The following is a 14,854-nucleotide window of genomic DNA, read 5'->3' as shown; positions in this document are numbered from 1 at the left end:
GCAGTTATCTATGGAGTGGGTTTCTGTCTCCACGCGCAGCCAAGCGTTCTATGCCTCTTCCCCAGAGACAGTTCTATGAGCGCGCTCCGACTCTGTCTCTTCCCTTTGTCTCTCGGGCGCTGCGCGCTTGCGCCACGTTGGGCTGGGGATCTTACCTCCCCTGCCCGTCCGGGCTGGCCCGTCCTCGGATCTCCCCCGTTCGCCCCCACTCACTCAGGTATCCTTGAGGTTCTATTCCTTCTGGAGTTCGTATTTTCTCCTTCCGCTCTCTCAGTTGAACGTAATATCCTTCTCAGTTCGAAAAACGGTGCGGAGGGAGTTTACCGAGCTCCCTTCCTCTCCGCCATCTTGGCTCCACTCGCAATATATTGCATTTCTTGAGACATGTATTCTAGGAAAGAACTTAAATTCAGTAGAACTTTGTTTTTCTCATGGAGGGATTTTATGGGACGTAAACTTTCTGCCAACGTTATTTCTATTAAGCATCTCAGTAAGTAACAGCTTAGAATGATGGAATGAAAACAAAACAAAAGAACAAGAAATGGTCTCCTTTGCATTTGTACCTTTAAGCATTCATTACCATTTGCTGAAGAACATTAACTTTTTAATTCTTCGTATCTTGTCATTTGATGATTAAGACAGTATCAAGGCTTAGGAAGATTATTTAAGGATTCTGCAAGTTACTGGTTTTCTTCTTCTGTTTTAATTATCATTACGAGTTTAAGACAGCTTAACAACTATCTTTCCTTCTTCTGCTTTCCAAATGATTGTCCCTATTCCATCACTTTAATTTAATTTATTTATTTATGTATTCATTTATTATTATTTTTTTAGAGAGAGTGTGACTGGGGAGAGGGGCAGAGAGCGAGAGAGAGAATCCCAAGCAGGCTCTGCACTCAGCCTGGAGCCTGACATGGGGCTCGATCCCATGATCCTGGGATCATGACCTGAGCAGAAGTCAAGAGTTGGATGCTCAACCGACTGAGCCACCCAAGTGTCCCTCCTGCATCGTGTTTATGTTAAAAGCATATCAATAACATTTCCTTGGATGATCTGAGTTAAGGGTTATGTACTAATACTGTTAACATGTAGTGGGTTCAGGAGCACAGTCCCAAGTGAATTCTCCTGGCACTCACTTATTTTTTTTCATTCAACTTGAAAAAACAACTAAAATGATTTAAAAATTTTGGAAATATAACTTATGTTTGTTTTGTCCTGTTTTTAGTTGATTACAGGCATAGCCAAACGAGTGCAACAGCTCTGATGCTCGCTGCTGGACGAGGCTTTTCCAGTCAAGTAGAGCAGTTAATTGGCATGGGGGCCAACGTGCACAGTAAATCATCAAATGGCTGGTAATGGGGAACTGCGTCCATTCCTTGCATGTCTTGCATAGCCACACATACCGTCTTGGTTTCTTACGTCTGTCTTTATGTTAAGAGCTGTTCTATAATAATTGCTGGGACATCTCTAAAGGGTCAGTGAATAATGTGACTAGTTTTATAATTTTGAAAACGTCATCTGTCTGTCTATTAATTTGATGTCTTTGACTTTTGGAAGGATGGCTTTAGATTGGGCTAAACACTTTGGACAGACTGAAATTGTGGATCTTCTGGAGTCTTACAGGTAAAACTTTATTCCAAGATTAATTAACCCTAACTTCTTTTTTTACAAGCTCGGTTGTGAAAAATCATAGAATATGTAGGCCGTAGGCTCTTATTCAGAGATTTTCTTTTGTGTGTTTTTTGAATTCTAAGGAAAGAAATTTATTTTGTACGGTGTTAGTAAGATCCACTATGCTGTAATAATTTATTTAATTTTGAAAAACAGAAGGAGGATTTCCATTTAAACATGGTGGTTACAATACATGTAATTTATCTTTGCATTTTTCCCAAAACCTCATTGAAATGGTAAGGAAGGAATGTGCAGGCTAATAATAGAGTGGAAGAGATTGGAAGAGGCCATCGCAGCGAATGGAGGGTGTTAGTAAACTTTTGGGTGTGGCTAGTGGCTTGGTGGTGGTTGATGTGGCGGGGCTGAGAAAACCGAAACCTGAGTGCCCGTAGAGGGACCTGCTGGTGAGAAGCAGAGTCACCATCACTTCTCAGAGGCTCCCTGAACGATTTCTGAATGACAGTGAAAGAAAGGGCCACCCCCCCTCCCCAAAACAAAAAACACAACAACAACAACAAAACAGAAAACCCCAGAGTTGATTGAAATTCTGTAGAGGAACGTTTAGAATTCCAGATTCCTTTCTCCCCTCCACCAGCTGATATCGCTTCCCCATCTTGGCAGGAAGTGGGATGTATATTAAGAAGTTAAGCCCCAGAAACGTTGGACTTGGAGTTCCCAGGCACAAATGGGAGAGTAGGAGTGAGGCATCAAACAGAATAGTCTAAAGACTGAAAGTTGACACACCATTCTTGCCCTTCCACTGTTGTCGCTGTTGCCTTTTCCTGTTTGAAGCTTGTGTTCTTTAGCACAAAACTTGAGAATTCGTTCCTGGGAAAACAGACCAAGCCAAGGGCAAAGAACTAGAATTATAGAAGGTTGGGCATTCCTTCAGTGAAATGACCATCTTTAAACCAGATAGATCAGCAGTGACCATCTGTGCACATGGAGGGTTTTTTTGCATTATTTTTAAAGGTGAACAAACAGTTGAGGATTGGTCACCAGGCATCTTTGAGGGGGGAAGGCACCCACACAACCCAACAGACAACAGTAGCAACCAAAAAGCCCAGAACTTGGGCGGAACTAAGCATTAGTGGCCAGAAGAAACTTGAAAAACTAATAGAAAATATTCATGAAATGGAAACAATGTGTTATAAAACAGGAACAGAAATCTTTATTTAAATTTTATCTTCCTGAGGGCTGCCTAATTTATCCTGTTACTGCAGGCTACCTCCTATGCTGTTGATCCTTCTTAACCAATTCCAGTCTTTCTTTTGTAGGACTTGCCACCCTTTGATAAACTATATACTTATTTACTATATTCTTTGGTTTATTATCTGCCTCTTTGCTCCACTAGAATTTAGTAAGCTCCCATTCTCTCTTGTTCAGGGACAGTGCCTGGATATAGTAGATGTTCAGTGAATATTTGTTGAGATATTGAATAAATGACATAAGTAATTTCTGATTTATAATAATGAATAAGAAAAAGCTCTTACAAATTAAAGATATGATAGAAAAAAATCAGAAGGGTTTCAAGAGAAAATTAAGAGAATTGCACACAGTCCGAAAAAAAAGACAAGAGATGGGGGTGCCTGGATGCCTCAGTGGGTTGTGTGTCTGCCTTTCGCTCAGGTCATGATTTCATGGTTTGTGAGTTCAAGCCCCTCATTGGGTTTGCTGTTATCAGTGCAGAAACCACTTTGGATCCTCAGTCCCCCCTCTCTCTGGTTCTCTCCTGCTCATGGTCTCTCTTTCTCTCAAAAGTAAAAAAAAAGACATTAAAAGAAGACAGGAGATGGGAAATTGTAGAAAAAAGAGAAGACAATTTATTTCCTCTATATGCTTTATCAGGAAGCTTTAGATAGTGTGGTCCACAAAAATGAGAAGTAAAATAAAACAGGAAAACATAAGCTAGTGACAAAAAATGCTCAGTGCGCAGGTGCAGAGCAGTGTTACCCGTGACCGCTACCCAGTAGGCCAAGTCTCCTAGGAGAGTTCCAGCAGGGGGAGCCCTGGCTGGGGGCTGGGTGTGGGGTGAGATCACCTGAAATTTTGACCATAGTAAAAAGCCTTTATGATTCTGTTGGAGACTTTGGGAGGAATTAGTGATAAATATACAGAAAACTAAGCAAATGAAAATTAGACAGTAATTACTTGAGGAAAACCAAACAGAGAGAAGAATAGAAGAAAGGAGGTGTGATCATAGTTAGCTGTTTGGCTTTTTTGCTCAGTGGTAATGCTTTCATAGTGATAGTAAAGGCTGAATGAAGATTTGATGAAAATTCTATGAATTGGAATGGGTGGAAAGTATATGGGAGTGGAGGTGGAGACCTAAGTTTTCATTAAATGGAGGTTCACAGATTATGATGAATTTATTAAATCAATAAGTAACAGAGGATGCATGTTGCTTAGAAATATGGCAGCAAATACTAAAAGAAATGGCTATAAGAGTTGAAAAAGATCCTAGACAATATGGCTAAGTATGGAGAAGGATTTATTTATTTACATCCAAGTTAGTTAGCAGATAGTGCAATAATGATTTCAGGAGGAGAAGCCAGTCCTCATCCCAGCAAGTGTCTTCCTTACTGCCCCTCCCCGTTTAGTCCATACGCCCACCCATGAGAGGGTTATTTATTATAACTGTAACCAAACCATTTGTTTATTAACACTATGTGTATGTATTACTTTGATTTAAGAAAGAATCGTACAATACGTTAGAAATCCTATGAAACAAATCCTTCATTTTGGTAATTGAAGGTTTTAGGTAAATTTAGGTTAGATTGTATAGATTTTAGATTAGATACCTTAAATAAGAGAAAGATATTTTATTAAAGGAAAAGGTACCTGGAGAAAATGTGTTTAGTTATACGTGGATGGCATCTATCAGTTTTCAACCTATAAGAATCAAAAAGGAAAAAAAAAGGAATTTGAAGTTAAAATATATTAAAACATCTTTTATTGAAGAACATATACATATTTTATTTGAATTGGGTTTTTGTATTTGATTCTATAGATATAGTCACAGATATTAGAGGACGTAAATGTTTGAAGTATAAAATTAGTCTTGTTTTAATTTCAATTAAATGATAATCATGTTTAGAGTCACAAAGTTCTTAACAGATCCAATGCTAATGATGGTGTGGCAGGATTATTTAGTTCAGTAAATAGCACCAGAACTTGCAGTCCTTTTAGTGCTAACACTTTGAACGCTCTAGACTTTCTTAGGGTGCCAGGACGTAGCTCAGTAGACACCACAGATTATCAAGTACAGTACTTATCTGGATAATATTCTAATTATCCTGGTGAACTGGGCTTTCTTTGTAGTCCACAGATCATGAGATTATCAATCATCAATTTTAAATACTTAAAATTAAATCTATTAGTAAAATGTGTTGGATTATTGATAATTGATATGTAAAGTTAGTGTTTTGTTCTCTTTTGTGTTTTTTGAGAGTGCTAGTTAGAGAGAGAGGCAGAGGGAGAGAGAGACTCTCAAGCAGGTCCCATCCCATGACTATGACATCATGACCTGAGCCAAGATCAAGAGTTGGGTGCTCAACCGACTGAACCAATCAGGCTTCCCTAAAGTTAGAGCTTTAAACAAAGAACATACTTCATTTTCCTGTTAAGAAGTAAAAAAGCAAAAAATTTGGAATATTTTAAATATTAAATTTTAAATTTGAAATACTACAATTATAAGTTTAATATTTTTCCTGTTGAGAGCAGGCTTAATTAATTTTCTGCTAAGCTCTTTGAGATGTGCTGAACTGAACTTCTTAGAAATCTTGTTAGCTACTAGTGATAGCAATAGTTTATGTTTTTACACAGAGGATGAAGAAGCAAGCAATTACTTAATTTATGCTGATTCTGGACTTTTGGAAAATAGCATAATCGATCTGCTTTTAAAATAGAATTACCAAATTAGCAGTCATGTTAAGCTGGTACTTATAGAAATGTGTGTGGGTTTTGTTTTTTTAATGTAGACTTTTCTTCAGAGTATTGTTTATAAAGTGAACATTAGAATCGACCTATTAAGAAAATATAAGTGATGATTAAAAATTTGTGTCTTTTAAGTTTTATAAGATAAAGTGCACATACCATACAGTTCACCCATGTTACCCAGTCATTACCACAATCAATTTTGAGAGCATTTTCATTATCCCTCTCCAAAAGAAAAACCTCCAACTCTTCCATCTCTAGACACCTAGTGTACTTTGTGTTTCTGCAGGTTTGTCTGTTCCATACTCTTAATCTAAGTGGAATGATATAATACTTGGTCTTTTTGTGATTGGCTTCTGCATTAGCATAATGTTTTCAAGGTTCAACCATGTTGTAGCAGGCATCCTTTTTCTGACTAATAATCTACTCTGTGGATACATCACGGTTTGTTTAATCGTTCATCAGTTGATGAGCAAATGGGTTGTTTCCACTTTTTGACTCTTATGAATAATACTTATTTATATATTTACATGGACATGTATCTACTTTCCCTTATTTATATACTGAGGAGTGGAATTGCCGGGGCCTGTGGTGACACTGTGTTTAACATTTCAAGGAACTGCCATATTGTTTTTCAAAGTGGCTTCACCATTTTATGCTCCCACCTGAAATGTATGATGGTTATAGTTTCTCCACACTTACTTTCTTGTCCTTTTGATTGTAGTCCTTCTAGTGGGTGTGAAGTAGTATTCACTGTGGTTTCGGTATTCATTTCTCTGATGCCTAATGATGTTGAACATCTTATTGGCCATTTGTATATTGTCTTTGGAGAAATGTCTTCAGATTGTGTTTTCAAAAATCACTTACTGACAAATTTTACTTTGGAAAGTGTACTGTAAACCAAAATGTGAATCATAGCTGAGACATTAAGTATCACTTCCCCTCTTTAGGCTGTATTTAAAATTTGAAGGAGGACATCATGGAATTGTTGGCCTTAAAGGATTATTCTTTTTGATGAAAATTGAGGGTTTTTTTTTCCCCTAGTGCTTCACTGGAATTTGGAAATCTAGATGAAAGTTCTCTGGTTCACACAAACGGGAATGACCTCAGTGCAGAAGACAGAGAGCTTCTGAAAGCTTATCATCACAGTTTTGATGATGAAAAAGTAGACTTGGATCTGATCATGCACCTTCTATACAATATCTGCCATAGTTGCGACGCTGGTAAATAACTACTGTCTAAAACACCTGGAGCAACAGTGTGTGCTTATATTTCAAAATTAATATTTTGTGTGTACAGATTTTTGTGTAATTTATTGGCGGTATTGCGTAAATCTCTTATGCGTCATAAATATTACAGTTTATTAGTGCCTGAAAACACGATATAGTTCATTATAGATGGTTCTGTTGATTGGTTCTGCTTTGTAAAACCAGAGATTTAATATAAAAAAAATTATTCTTCTCCAAGGTGCAATATTAATTTTCCTACCTGGATATGATGAAATCGTTGGACTGAGGGATCGCATCCTGTTTGATGACAAGCGGTTTGCTGATAGCGCACACAGGTAAAAGCTAACGCTTTATACTCGCTGCTTTAAGTAACAGATCGGTACCAAAGTGTCTTTTCCCTTTCATTCTCACCAGATATCAAGTCTTTATGCTTCATTCAAATATGCAAACATCTGATCAGAAGAAGGTATTGAAAAACCCACCTGCCGGTGTTCGAAAAATAGTAAGCTTTATAAAATCTTCTTTTGTCCATTTCTTAGTCATTGGCCCGGTTTTCCTGTTAACCGTAACGTAATGTTCCGTTGCAGATCCTTTCCACCAATATTGCTGAAACCAGCATCACAGTCAACGATGTTGTCTTTGTCATCGATTCCGGAAAGGTGAAAGAGGTATGTCAGAGGAGTTGTATTTGATGTACATGAAGAAGGTTAAGTTACAGTCCAATATATGCTTTTATAGGCAGAATTCACTTTTGATTTCTGGTTCTGCCTGAATTTACCATAGTAGTTGATGATTTTCTAAAGTGAATATTTTAACTTAAAGAGTTCAGAATACAGCATCCAGTTAATGTAACAGCTTATATTTTAAAATGAACTTCTGCTGAGTAAATACTAGGAAGAAAGTAAAAGGTTGGCTAATTACACTGAAAGTTTTGTCACAGTGTGGGAATTTGATTACATATTTTGTATGTGTTCCTTCTACATGTGGGCATAGACCATGCCCCTCCTGTTCATTGTTTACTCTCCAGTGCTCCACATGTAGCAAATACTCGAAACATATTTAGTTCTGGAGAACATATTAAGAGAAAGCAGACAACAATTAGAGTTCAGTAAATGATAGCAGCCACATGGGCTCATTACCTGCTTTTATAAAAATAAATTCCATTGGAACACTGCCATGTTCTGCCTGTGGACTGTGGCTGCTTTCACACTGCGATTTCAGATTTGAATTAGTTGCAACAGAGACCCTCTATAGAGGCTAAAATATTGGGCCAACCCAATAGAAATAAAAGACAGCATTTATTTTCTTTAGCATTAGAATACTCAGTGGTTCTCAATGCCCTTACCTTCACTAAAAGAATTGATATTCAAGGAAAGGTACTATCTATGTTGTAGAAAGCAAATGGTATCTGTTCTAGTGGATATAAATGATCATGTTTTAATGTGAAAAAATTTATTAATTGCTTTATAATGTTTCCAAAGTAATTTTTAGGAATATCTTACAGAAAATAAAATTGTATTATAAAATTTGGACATTTCATTATAGTTGGATATTACAAAGAAGGGATACATTTTATTTTTTTTATAAGAGGATAATGATGAATATTATCAATAAAAGTCTGAATGTCACCATGCAATAAAAATTCAAATTTCACTGCTCTGAAATTAGCTAAAACTGATCAACTAAATTTTGAATATTTTAGGAATTAATTCCTATAGGTGTCATTTATCAAGTAAACCATAGTTTAGAATATGACGATAGTGTCAGAAGTTATTTTACATACAAAATCGACAAATGTGACATCTTATTAAAAACTAAGTAGGTAGTATCTTTTCTGAAAATCCCATTATTAAACTATTTTGAGAACATGTTTGTATTTCCTTTATATAGTTATTCTATGAAAGGGGAAGGGTAAGTCACCGAATGACTAAGTAGATATTCTAGTTAGGAATCTGTTTTTTTTTTATTAAAAAAATTTTTTTATATCTTGAGAGGCAGAGACAGAGAGTGAATGGAGGAGGGGCAGAGAGAGAGGGAGACACAGAATCTGAAGCAGTCTCAAACCCACAGACTGCGAGATCATGACCTGAGCCAAAGTCAGATGCTCAACCGACTGAGCCACCCAGGCACCCCAGGAATCCATCTTTTAAAATATTTCTCTATAGTAAATTTTTGCTTTAGAATCTTTGAGGATGTGTGGAGGGAATAATGTTTATTTTAATTCTTTTTTTTAATGTTTATTTATTTTTGAGAGGCAGAGACAGAGCACAAGCAGGGGAGGGGCAGGGAGAGAGGGAGACCCAGAATCCAAAACAGGCTCCAGGCTCTGAGTTGTCAGTACTGAGCCTGACGCAGGGCTGGAACCCACGAACGGTGAGATCATGACCTGAGCCAAAGTTGGACACTTAACCTACTGAGCCACCACAGTGCCCCTATTTATTTTTGAGAGAGAGAGAGAGAGACAGAGACAGAGACAGACAGCACATCAGCGAGGGTGGGGTAGAGAGAGAGGGAGACACAGAATCTGAAGAAGGCTCTAGGCTCTGAGCTGTCAGCACAGAGTCTATTGTGGGGCTCGAACTCACAAACTGCAAAATCATTACCTGAGATGAAGTTGGATGCTTAACTGTCTGAGCCACCCAGGAGAAGAGGAGCTTTTTAAATTAAACTTGGGATGTTAAAATATATTCATAATGTTTCTTGGGGTTTCTTCTTAAACACCTTTTATAAAAGTTTTAACACAAAGATAACTTAAATATTACAGAAATCCTTTGATGCACTGAATTTTGTTACAATGTTAAAAATGGTGTGGATTTCCAAAGCTAGTGCCATACAACGAAAAGGCAGGTAATGTATATTTAATGTACATTGATATTGATAAATTGCCTGTAAAATTTTGGAAACATTTTGATATGTATTACATATTTAACATATATATTCACTTTCTATAAAATGTTGAAATTTTCATGTTAGTCTTAATTTTCATATTTTTGCAAAGCAGTTCATTTGAAAATATACTTTTTTTAAAAGTTAATTCAGCTTATGTTAAATTTTTTGCCTAGTATAATCTATACTCAGAAGATACAAGAAACTTAAAAAACAAAATTAAACAAAGTATCTTCAACATTTGTTATATAGTAGAAAGGGCTGATTTCTGTATTTTGCAAAAAAACTCTTCAATGTCAGTTCACAAAGACTAATACATTAACCTCACATATATCACCTCATATATAACAAAAGAACTATAAATTAATGCAGTAATATTTTTTGCTTATCACCAGATTGGGATTGGTGAAAATGTCTAACAGTACATACGCCAGAGTTGGCAAGAGTATAGGCCAATAAGCTTTCATGGTTTGCTGATGGGAGTGTAAAATGGAATGACTTCTTCAGAAGACAGTTTGAAATGGTTATCCAATCTGCCCTTTGCCGGTGGATTCCACTTCTCATAATCGGTCCCGCGTCTACGTGTGCCCTGTGTGCGAGATGTGTGTAAGACTGCCTTCTGCAGCACTGTTTGTGATGGGGACGAATCTGAGAACACTGTAGTGTCCATCACTAGCGAAGCACTGTAGTGACAGGAAGTGTGCTGTCGCCACATAGTGGCATCCTAGGGAAGCATTAGAAGGAAAGATGTAGATGGATGTATTTTTTATGGAATGAGTTTTCAGATATGTTAACTGAAAAAGTAAGGTGTAGAACAGGCATCTAATAGTGTTTGCCTGGGCTGAATATATATACATGTATATTTTAATGCTTATTTTTGAGAGAGAGAGAGAGAGAGTGTGAGCAGGGGAGGGCCAGAGAGAAAGACACAGAATCCGAGGCAGTCTCCAGGCTCTGAGCGGTCAGCACAGAGCCCTACGTGGGCCTCAAACCCACGAATGTGAGATCTGACCTGAGCCGAAGTCGGAGGCTCAACCGACGGAGCCACCCAGGCGCCCCAGTATATATTTAGGCACAAATACATTGTCACGTTTGAGAGAAACAGTAAAAAACAATCGTTAACTCTGAGAAGGTGGCTTTGTGTTGCTCTTGAAGGAAAATTTAATTTTCATTTTATTTCTTTGTAGTTTGGTTACTTATTTTAGTAAATAAATAATGATGAGTAGAGTTTGAGGTGGGGGGAATGGCGTAGTCCATCTTGGAATTCAATAAAGTAAGCAATTTTAATACTATGTGATTTGTGCTACAATTGGATAATGCTACTAGAGGAGTTACGGTAGAATCTGAGGTAAATGTAAATAAAGAGATTTTGTGGGAAGGCTTTTCTAGCAGAGACAAGGCCTGAAAGCAAGAGTGAGCAAGAAAGTTGTTTGGATGGAGTGTAGTTTAGAGGAAAAGAGTGAAAAACGAGAAAGAGATAAGCTGTGGACAGGTCCTTCAGGACCCTTTAGTGTTTTCTTCTTAATAGACCAGAGGATAGCATGATGATCGTATTCCCTCAGCTGTTTGAAGAATGAATTGGCAGAGACAAAATTAATGGTAGGAGGACCCAGTAGGAGGCTCTTTTATTAATACTTGCATTTAAAATAAGGGAGAGATGACAGTGGTACGCATTGTGATAGTGGAGAAATAAAGTAGATCACTCATTCTGAGATACTAAGGGGTATGGAGTAGCGTGGAGTCAAGCATGTCAGACAGGTGTCTGTCTTAGAAATTTTGTGGATGGTGGTGCTGTTGTCAGAGAAAGTGGGAATTGTGCTTCTGTTGGGGAGCAGGATGAACTCTTGATTGTATTGAGTTTGGCTGGAAAACTCAAGTGGGACTAAAAGGTTTCGGAAGTGTAGGTGTAGGGCTAGGATGAAGAGATCTCAGTGGATGGAAATCGAAGTCAGGAGGATAATTAGGATCCCGAGGGAGAGAGGGTAGAGCAGGAGACCCGGGTCTGAGGTCCAGCCTCACAGGAACATCAGCGTTTGACTGGCGAAAGACAGAGATAGCTCAGAAGAGGCAGGAGAGGAGGGAAAACTGATGGATTGATAGTACCGATGAAGGAAGCGGTGGTCCTGCGTCTAATGTTTTGTAACTTTGTGACTACAACAGTATGTTCTAGTTCTCTTTGGGGGGCTGGCCTGTGAGCTTTGCGAGGGTAGGGATATTTCTGTATCTCTCTCACTTGGCGTATTCAGCCTTGCCATTAGCGGATATGATGACCGTGGGTGAGATTAAAAGAGACTGCTTTTCTTAAGATATTTTTCTGCTGCTCCCCAGAAAATGATACAAGTCTACATGGTGATGGGGAGGGTGGGGGGATGCCGCTCCCTGGGCGTTGTTTAATGCTTGGTTTGCACAGTCTAAATGGCTGCGGCGTATGCACTGAGCTCTGAGCACAGTGCTGTGTCAGTTCAGTAAAGCTGATGACGTTTACTTATTTTCTTTTCAAATTTTTATTTACATTCTAGTTAGTTAACATACAGTGCAATATTGCTTTCAGCAGTAGGATTCAGTGATTCATCACTTACATATACAAAGCTGAGGAAATTTAAATTACCATGTATGTTTTCAGTATTTTTACTCTCATGTATGTTACTTAAAAAAATTTTTTTTTAATCATTTCCCTAGAAGGTATATCAGGTAGGTGTCACTCATGAATTGTTATAAATGAGTCCCAGCTGAGTAAAGAGCCTTCTGGAAAGATTCAGAGGGGAGCAGTATCACAGTGGGGATTTGCACTCAGATGTCCTGACCCTGGTCCATTGCTCTGTCTCCTTAGCACTGTGCTTTTATAGTTTCCTCGGTACCGTCTTTATTCCTTGTTCAAATCTCAGTTTTTTATTTCACTTTTAAGGGCAGGGAGATGTAGACCTGGAATTTGTTTCCGGCTGTTCAGCAGACTCCGATTCCAGAATATGTTGGAATTTCAGACTCCAGAACTTTTGAGAATGCCATTACAGGTAGAAATTTACTAAATTCTGAAAGGCTATTTTTGTGGGTGACAGAGGAGAAGGGACTGTTTTAACTTATACTAGTTGGACTTTTAAACAATCAACTCATAAAACAAAATTATAAAATGTATATTATGTAGGGTGGTTATGTACCTAATATTTTTTTCCTATATAATAAAACTGAATCCATAAACCTCCAAAATTGTAAAGAATTGCATTCTTGAATGCATTTAAATTATGGTATAGTTTATAAATGTGTTTTTTTAAAAAAAGACATTTTAGAAGTCTGACAACCATATTGTGTTTACCTTTCACATTATCATTGAGGATTAGAAAACAAACTATTTAAGGTCTACAATCTCAATTTAAGATGCTGAGATTACTTTGACAGTTTGGAAGGGAGTCTGCTGAGATTTCCTGGCCTTTATTGTTCTGCTTTAGGTTTTCTGACTTCATGGAGCAGCCAGACGTTGTAGTTTCTAGGGAGAACTGGGGAAGTTCATTGATTGATTATCTGGTGTGCTGAGCCGGATGTTAACTCCCAAACCTCTCAGGAGATACTGGATCATGTTTTTGGTGTCCATGTACCTAGATGACTTCCCACTTTTCCATGTGCATGGTCTTAGGATAAAACACAAAACTCTTAGCAAGAGCCCAAGTTATCTGTCCTGTGTCTCTAGTTTTAATTTTTGACATCTTGTCTGTCCTTCTCTCTCTGCCCACACCAGTAGTTTGAATTTCTCAAGCACACCTTGTTTCTATCTTGTGTGCTCCTCTCTCCCTAGAAGCCTCCGCCTTAACGACTGAATCGTTACATTCCAGTTGAAGTGCCTTTCCCCAGAGATGTCTTTGACTTCCCATGGTCTCCTTCTCCTGCCCTTTCCTGAACTTGATTAAATAGTTTGCTTTACCTCTTTAGTTCTCTGTATGCTTCACAGCACTTATAAAAATTGTAACCAAGTAGTTAATGTGTCATTATTCTGTTTTTCCCACACAATGAAAAATCTACTGAGAGGGACACTTGTATGTCTTCTTTTTCTTCCAACTTGCTGCATAGTCCCTAGCACCTGGTAAGCACTTTGTTGAATGGATAAAAGATTCTAGAATGTAATACAAAGGAAAAAAAAAGACCATTTTGGACAATAACTCTTACTATTATGTATAAGAACTGCGTGAGAAGACATCGCTAGTGTGGGCAATGGTAATCTTGACAGGAGGTAATGGAGGATGTTTGTTATATTGAAGTTCTGGCACTTATGACAAGGTCAGAGCCGGTCTTTCATAGAAGGACATGGTTTCCTTTATTGTTCATTTTAGTCAGAGACTCTCCTAGTCTGTTTGGGGACTGTGTTTCTCATGATTTCCTTAAAAATCAAGATCACTGTAGTTTTCAACATTTCAACATTATTTGCTGTTCTCATTTGCAGGAACTTTGTTTACATACTAAACTGTTAGCCCCAGTTAATTGTCCTATTGCTGATTTCCTTATGAAAGCTCCTGAACCTCCACCTGCTTTAATTGTAAGAAATGCTGTACAAATGCTTAAGGTTGGTGTCTTCATAGTTTTCATTTTACTGATTTTGCTTGAATTTTAAAGTGAGAATGCATCTTTCCTAATTTTTGTACTTAAAAAGGTTATCTTAAAGAAGCACCTATTGGATAATACTCTCATGGTAATTACGGTAAAGCGGTTAATGTAGTTCTTTATTTATATGAAACATTTGAAGCAAACTATATTTCCTGTAAGATGTGGTGACAGAAAATTTTCATTTTTATTTCTTCCTGATTTGATTAAACATCATGAAACATTTTGGTCGTGTCACATTCTGTCTTCTGTGCTTTTATGTAGACAATAGACGCGATGGACACGTGGGAAGATCTCACTGAGCTTGGCTATCATCTGGCGGACCTGCCCGTCGAACCCCATCTTGGAAAAATGGTCCTGTGCGCCGTCGTGCTCAAGTGTCTGGACCCCATCCTGACGATTGCCTGCACGCTGGCCTTTCGGGACCCTTTCGTGCTGCCGCCCCAGGCCTCTCAGAAGCGCGCGGCCATGCTTTGTAGGAGACGCTTCACTGCGGGGACTTTCAGTGACCACATGGCACTGCTCAGAGCATTCCAGGTGCCAGT

General features: G+C 38.0%; 1 protein-coding gene across 5 annotated transcripts in view; it reads left to right on the top strand.

Moving 5' to 3' along the window:
- Nucleotides 1-14,854, top strand: part of YTHDC2 (YTH domain containing 2) — a 67,386-nt gene that overhangs the window by 26,646 nt on the left and 25,886 nt on the right. For all 5 annotated transcript variants that reach the window (XR_003909667.1, XM_029941600.1, XM_029941599.1 and 2 more), the window contains exons 11-20: nucleotides 1,226-1,352; nucleotides 1,558-1,623; nucleotides 6,652-6,830; nucleotides 7,075-7,171; nucleotides 7,251-7,338; nucleotides 7,424-7,504; nucleotides 9,601-9,683; nucleotides 12,628-12,733; nucleotides 14,152-14,271; nucleotides 14,574-14,846. Coding sequence is in view for 4 of the 5 variants with exons in the window: in XM_029941600.1 (XP_029797460.1) it covers nucleotides 1,226-1,352; nucleotides 1,558-1,623; nucleotides 6,652-6,830; nucleotides 7,075-7,171; nucleotides 7,251-7,338; nucleotides 7,424-7,504; nucleotides 9,601-9,683; nucleotides 12,628-12,733; nucleotides 14,152-14,271; nucleotides 14,574-14,846 (1,220 nt within the window). In the remaining variant the exon portion in view is untranslated. The remainder of the gene's footprint in view (nucleotides 1-1,225; nucleotides 1,353-1,557; nucleotides 1,624-6,651; nucleotides 6,831-7,074; nucleotides 7,172-7,250; nucleotides 7,339-7,423; nucleotides 7,505-9,600; nucleotides 9,684-12,627; nucleotides 12,734-14,151; nucleotides 14,272-14,573; nucleotides 14,847-14,854) is intronic.

This window comes from Suricata suricatta, chromosome 6, assembly GCF_006229205.1.
Source record: "Suricata suricatta isolate VVHF042 chromosome 6, meerkat_22Aug2017_6uvM2_HiC, whole genome shotgun sequence".
In the NCBI taxonomy this organism is placed as follows: Eukaryota; Metazoa; Chordata; class Mammalia; order Carnivora; family Herpestidae; genus Suricata; species Suricata suricatta.
This window is presented reverse-complemented; position numbering and strand designations above follow the sequence as displayed.